Below are 7,161 nucleotides of genomic sequence, written 5' to 3' on the forward strand. Positions count from 1 at the left end.
AATTAATACACATAAAGTTCTTAGTCTTTTTATAATTTACTAGTGTTTCATTGTATTTGTTTGTAATTTTAGGTTCTTGTCGCAAAAAAAATAAGAAAATTAGATATTATTCCTTTTTGAAGGTGGGGAGGGTCCGAGTGACGTTGCAATTGAAGGTAAACAGGGCAATCCAAGAAACAACGAGTTGGTCGTCATGGTTTTCCGATTGATAAATCAAGGGTCTCATCAACTCAGTATGTTAACGCTGTTCAAAAATTTACCCCAACTCAACGAGAAGCTGTTGAAGAGATGGGGTTTGGGAGGTTTTTGGATTTGCAGATTAAATTGTTCCCAACAGAGTGATCTTATGCACTACTTAAGAGTTATAACCCTATGAATGGAAAGTTGACACTAAGGGATGGTCTTATGCTTGACATGACTGAAGATGATGTTGCAGCTGTTCTAGGCTTCCCCTGGGGAACAGTTGAGATCGAAAGGAAGAAGAAGGGTGTGAGTTTTCCTCTACACACAGAATTTAAAGAAAAAATTCAAGTAGGAGATGTAGAAAAAGTCACATATTCTGGTTTGATCGAGGCAACGTTGGAGTGCAAAGATGGTGGTGTCTGGTTCAAACGCTATTTCATGGTGCTGGTATCTTCAATGTTCTTAGACAACCCACAAAATGGATATGTTGGGTCATAGATGCTATACTATTTGGACAACGTGTTCGACATTCCACGTTTCAACTGGTGCTCTTTTGTTATGCACACGTTGATGGAGACATCAGTACGTAGAGTGGTTGAAGAAGGAATCTGAGTATTTTCCTGGTCCTCTCTTGTTTTTGCTTGTAAGTTTTAATACATATTGAATTTATGAAAAAAGTAATAGATATTAGCTTATGTTTCTAACTCATTTTATTTGTATTAAGGTCTTTTAGGTTAATCGCGTTGTGCTATTCCGTCGTCATGTTCCTAGGGCGTTTCCATCATTTATAGGCTGGACAAGTGATCTTTTGAAGGATCGAGAGAAGGAAGAAATTAATCATGGTGGTCTTTGTCAGGGCCGAATTGAGGCTCGTTATGCGCCTACTGCAACTGATTTGGCCCTAGTAGCCGGCAATGTCCAAGGACCATCTCCGATAGATCCCGAGGTTCAACCGCAGCGTCAAGCATCTTCGCAGGTTGAGCTGGAGTGTCCAACATCTTCAAAGGTCCAAATTGGGTCAGTTGATGAGTTGTAGGTGTGTTCTTTACTCTTTAATGTTTAATTTAAATAAACACACCTTACTATTTAGAAGTACACACCTTTAGGTGTTATTAACACGCACCTTAAGATTTAAAACCACTCACCCTAAGTCTTTGCATTGGTAGTTGTCAACTTTACTCACCTTAAGGGTTATAAACACGCACCTTAAGGTTTCAGATAATGCACCTTATGGTTTAAAACAACGCACTCGATGCTTTACAGTCTTAATTCTCAATTTAATGCACCTTTAGCTTTGAAACTACGCACCTTCAGCTCTAAATTCATGCACTTAAGGCATGACAGTAATAATTTTCAACTTGCACCTACAATGCAATTTAGTTTTATTTTAACTCACCGTAAGGGTTACAACAACGCACCTTAAGGTTTTAGAAAATGCACCTTCTTGTTTAAAAAGCGCACCTAAAGCTTGACAATCTTAATTCTAAGATTTTCACTGAAAAGTTATTTAGATTGGTTTTAATGCACATTTAGCTTTAAAAATGCGCAAAAAACCCAAAAAAAAAAAAGCTTTAAAAATGTGCATTTTAAGCTTTAAATTCATGCACATGCTTGACAAGCTATTTTAATTAAAAATGCGCATTTTAATTAATGTTCTTTAATTTTTATTTTATTATATTATATTATAAAAATAAGTATTAAAGGCTATTTTTAATTATATGTAATTTTTAATGATTAATAAATTATTATTGTAAAATAAGTTTATATCCTCAAAGGGCATTTTAAATGTCATCAGCTAAAATTAGTACGGAGTAATTACTTTTCTCTAATGATTTTTTTTTTTATAAACAATGTTGACCAAATCAACTAAAGCAATCAGGTAACTACTCGTACAAATTATACAATATATGCTAACCGCTAACAACTTATATGCCAAATAAGACCAATGAACCTATTAATAATAAATTTGTAGTGTAATAAAAATAAAACGTAATATACCAAAATAGATATATATTTTAGTGAAACATTTTGTAATACAGAGTATAAATTATAGTTTACGGAATAACAATTGGACGGAAGATAAGATCCTGAAATTTTTAACTTTATTTAATATATATCGCAAAATTTTGTGCTGCCGTTTTCAGGAGCATAGCAAGCGCGAAAATAAAACACTAAAAAGTGATAGCGTCCTAACATCATTGGCTTAAGCATCCATACGCGGATCACTATCGGATTCTCCATTTCATGCCCAATCCTAACCATTAAAATTTTCACTCAATCTACGGCTCCTACTCACCTTCAAAATCCCCAAATTTCAAGCCGCCTCTGAAAATCTCCCGCCCAGCCCTAAATTCCCTATAAAACATTCTCCACTCTCAGTTCATAGCCAAACAAACCATTCCCTATTTCTCTCTCTCTCTCTCTCTATATTCACTCTCGATCTCAACAATCAATCGTTGAAATGGCTCGTACTAAGCAGACCGCCCGCAAATCCACCGGAGGGAAGGCTCCACGGAAGCAGCTTGCCACCAAGGCCGCCAGGAAGTCTGCTCCGGCGACCGGCGGAGTGAAGAAGCCCCACCGTTTCCGGCCGGGGACGGTGGCCCTGAGGGAAATCAGGAAATACCAGAAATCAACTGAGCTTCTGATCCGAAAGCTTCCATTCCAGAGGCTGGTGAGGGAAATCGCTCAGGATTTCAAGACCGATCTCAGATTCCAGAGTGGCGCTGTTGCGGCGCTTCAAGAGGCGGCTGAGGCTTACCTTGTTGGATTGTTCGAGGACACCAATCTGTGTGCTATTCACGCTAAGAGGGTCACCATTATGCCCAAGGACATGCAGCTCGCTAGGAGGATTCGTGGGGAGAGGGCTTAAGATTTAAGATTGGTTATTCAATTGTTGTTAATGTGCTCTCACGTATCGCCCGCTTTTTTATTTCTTAAATTAGATCTATTGCCCAGTGAAGTGTGGTGTAAATCTTAGAGTTTATCGGTAAGAAATTGATGTAAACCTTTGATGCAGTAGTAGTATTGATGTTTATCAATCTCAACTCATTGTCTTAATATTGTTCTGTTCTTGGATTTATACCTTCATGGCTGCAAATTGGAAAGAAAACCCAAACATAATCATACCTTGCTTGGGTTGTTTCAACAAAATGTTAAACATGGTGTAGCCACTAACTATGGGCATCAATTTTGGGCTATTTGGGTTAACATAGACTTGTGGATGGCTCTAGTTAGGCTGTTCGAGGAGATACGAATATGCTCTTTGAATATGCTTTTTTCTTTTTTTGAAACTAATTCAAAGAGTTCTGAATTTTATTATGAATTTCCATCAAATACTGTTTAATTCATTTTGAATGAGAATATGGGTTTATTTTGTTATATAAATGCTTTTTTATAGCAATCAGGTAAGGTAAGGTTTTAGTCATTTGACATTTCCATTATTATTATGTAATACCAATGGCAAATTTGTATCCTAATGGACAATATGTGGCTTTTTGTCTTGAACACATCTGTATAGCCTGCGGAATTCACAAACATTAATTACTGAGAAACAAGAAAGAGGCAGAAAGGTTTTGGAGTTTTAAGGTAGGATGTAACATTCCAATCAGTTGAAATCCTTCAATTTTATCTCTTTCCTTAACTTGAGTCTGTCATTAATCCATTTCAAACTTCTGTTAAAACAAATGTGTATCCTTTCCAATCTTCATCCAAATAGTATAATTGGAAATGACAGCAAATAAAATTTTCTCCTTTAGTGAGACAACTGAAAAGCCTTTGCTTTAAGAATAAAGATTGAAGGTTTAGTGTAACGCGCGGGGCACTTTGCTACAAATTTTCGAGACGCGTGGGATATCTTGCCGAGGTTTGCTACACTTTTTCAGAGCTTTCTAGGAGTTGTACATAAATTTTCATAGTTGGTAGAATGATCTAGAATCATATACATTAGTGTAGAGGTAATAGAGATCCATAGAATATTCTAGAACTTTATGGAATCCTCAAGTGTGTAGAGATTGTTAGGGAGGATTCTAGAAAATAAATATTAGCCGTAGGATCAAGTAGATCTCCCCCGTTGGTGGAATGGGTATAAATACCCCTAGTAGGGCTCATTTGTAAACCATCCAAGAGAGGATCCAAGAGTTGTATTAAGTGAGGAATAAGTGTGGAAATAATACAAGTTCCCTACAAAGTTTGATTGTTTTCTTTAGCTTCTTTCCTTATTTATTTATTTCAGTGGTCATCTCATTACTTACTTTGCATACTTTACTTTCCGAGGGAGAAACGAGGCTGACTTAGCTATTTGAGGGGAAATATAGCTAAGGCCGCACGAGACATCGTTAGGGGAAAACGAGTCCGTGACATTAGCCTCTCTTCGTGTGTTTGAATTGAAGCTAATGATATCTATTACTGGAAAATGTGTTTGAATTTAAGCTAATGATATCTCTTACTGGAAAATAAAGTGTAGCAACCTTTTTTGGTGCACATTTATTTAGTGTTAATGTTAATGCAGTTTTAGCCTCTGTTGTTGAACAACTCCAAAAGTTGGTTTTTATATATGGCTGAGGTTCAGAATGAAAAGGAAAATGCAGCAATAAAAGAACAAGAAAAACAATTTGAGGCACAATGGTCAGAATATGAAGCCAACAATGGACCGGTGGTGGAGCATGATTGTACTGGTCACAAATACGATTTTTGCTAACTCGTTCTTGGTCAAGCCCGATGCCCATATGAAAAAAAGTTGATTTTGTATCAAAAATTTATTGTACTAATTTACTTATTACTTGGGTCTCTGTTTAAGAATAAGTATATATTTTTAGCTCAATTATACACATTATATTTTTCATGAGGAGTTTTATTTTGTGGTAAAAGTCTTCAAAAATTAGTGTTATAAAGAAACAATACATAAACACAAAAGTGGGTGGTAATACACTGCACAAGAGAAAACAAGCTGCTCATCATGTGCTTGTCTTTGAATGCCTAGCCATGAAAAAGTTTGTCATCATCCTTGTAATCAAATATCACCATGGTTACATGTAAAAGTGATGAACTTTTGCATATGATAGAAGTAATAGGGACATTTTTCATTCTCTATGATTTCTTCTAAAGTGGTTGGGTATTAAGAGAACAATAAGGATGGTGATAGATACCCAACATATATACCCGGTGGGTACCACCTAATAGACAGTCAGGCCTCGGACTCGGCAGTCAGCACTCGGGACGTGTCCAGTTGGCTCTCTAACACCCCTCCATAACCCCTAATAATTACCTTATTAATCACCATTAATTACTCAATTATTTCCCATTAATCTCATTCAGCACCCATTAATCCTATTATAACCTACCCATTATTATCCATAAATCCTAGTAAATTCACTATTAATTATCCATTTCACTACTCAATGTCTACCACCTTGATACTATAAAACAAAGAAACAAGAGGGAGGGGGAGGGGCTGCAAAACTCTGAGAGGCTCCATTTTTGAGAAAGAAGTCTGATAAGAGAAAAGATCCCCAAAACACAATGTAACATGTACAAATCCCTTACCAAATAGTGAACTTTGGCTTCGCACCACCCAAAAAGGCCAGTGATTTTTACCTTTCCGGTTTCCACGTTAAAATTATGATGTCTACTCTTGTTTTTAGGGATTTAATTTACTTCTACATTTTATTGATTCAATCAGTTGTGTTGGCCCGCCGAGTGACCACCCCGGGGTCACAAAACCATCACTGGCGCCATCTGTGGGACAGGTACAAAAAACCGTGTGCTCCTACCATCGCAGCAACAAGAAAATAGGTTCGAAGCGGTTGGACGTCACCTTCGCTGGAGTGAGCAGTTTAATCTCGTTTAGTGGATCGGACGGGTATGTATTTTGCTTAATTAGTGCATGATCGGCCAGATTATTTTTGCAAGTTTCGTTTTGTGGGTGCATAGTCTAGAAATATCAGGATGGTTTGCGAGCGAAGTTAGATGAATTCCTAGGACCTGCCGAGTGCATAACAGTTTTTGCACTGCTAAATAAGCGTGTGAACTCTTATGTCATCTCTGAATCAAGCCATCTGTACATAGAATGTTTTGAAATTCCATACGTGGCAAGTATGGGAGAAAGAAAATTGTTATACAAATGGGAAGTTAAAGATTACTACATCAGAGCATGTTTTATATGGTAGATATAAGTAAGTGAATGCATTATATATGTAACTGATGGAGCTTTATACATGGAAAATGCATAATTGAGGCAAATAAGTATGGAATGGTGAAGTTACCATCCCTGTGGCATTTTAATATGGCAAATCCTGCAGAAGGTTGTTGGGTACGTGAAAAGTATGTGATAAGCAAAATAGAATCAACATCATCCATTCATCGGATGACGTCATCGTAGTCAAGTTGGTTAGTCGGTCGATTAGCAGTTCATTAATATATTATTAGATTGAGGGACTCGACTATAGAAATATGGTTGAAAATAAAATTTGATTCTAAATATCTTGAAAGACGGGTGATAAATGTCTTGGAAGACGTGTGAGAACGACCTTGAAAAATAGGTAAGAGTGGCCCTGAAAGACGGGTGTGAACCACCCTGAAAGATGGGTAACGCGAGAACTGTAGAAATACTGTCCGCGGAATGGCTCGGCCAGAAAAATATGATGATTGTTGGTGACTTCTGTAAGTTTACTCACGTGAGCAATGTTTATATGGAAATTCGAATATTTAACCATGGCAATAACTATTTCCAAGCATATTTTTATGGAATGACTGAATGAGCATGCATATACGTGGATAGAGGCAAGAAAGACAGAATATGAAGAATGGAATTCTCAAGGAAGTAGAGATAGGTGGCCATTTATGGGGAATCATGTGAACAACATTTTTTATATTTCAAGGCACATTTACACAAGGAAAATTTGGAATTGATTTGTTTGATGAGAAATGTGTGGTATTGCCAACCTTTAAGCTGGCAATAACGGTGCTAGAATAGTCGAC

At 36.9% G+C, this 7,161-nt stretch overlaps 1 protein-coding gene across 1 annotated transcript; it reads left to right on the forward strand.

The window, feature by feature from the left end:
- Nucleotides 1-2,566: 2,566 nt before the first annotated feature.
- Nucleotides 2,567-3,243, forward strand: LOC116022493 (histone H3.2-like). Its single transcript, XM_031263213.1, has one exon. The coding sequence runs from the start codon at nt 2,645-2,647 to the stop codon at nt 3,053-3,055; it is 411 nt and encodes a 136-aa protein (XP_031119073.1). The 5' UTR covers nt 2,567-2,644; the 3' UTR covers nt 3,056-3,243.
- Nucleotides 3,244-7,161: the final 3,918 nt, after the last annotated feature.

This window comes from Ipomoea triloba, chromosome 6 (genome assembly GCF_003576645.1).
Source record: "Ipomoea triloba cultivar NCNSP0323 chromosome 6, ASM357664v1".
Taxonomy (NCBI): Eukaryota; Viridiplantae; Streptophyta; class Magnoliopsida; order Solanales; family Convolvulaceae; genus Ipomoea; species Ipomoea triloba.

Coding starts and splice junctions, on each gene's coding strand:
- LOC116022493 (XM_031263213.1), top strand. CDS start 2,645: ATGGCTCGTACTAAGCAGACCGCCCGCAAATCCACCGGAGGGAAGGCT.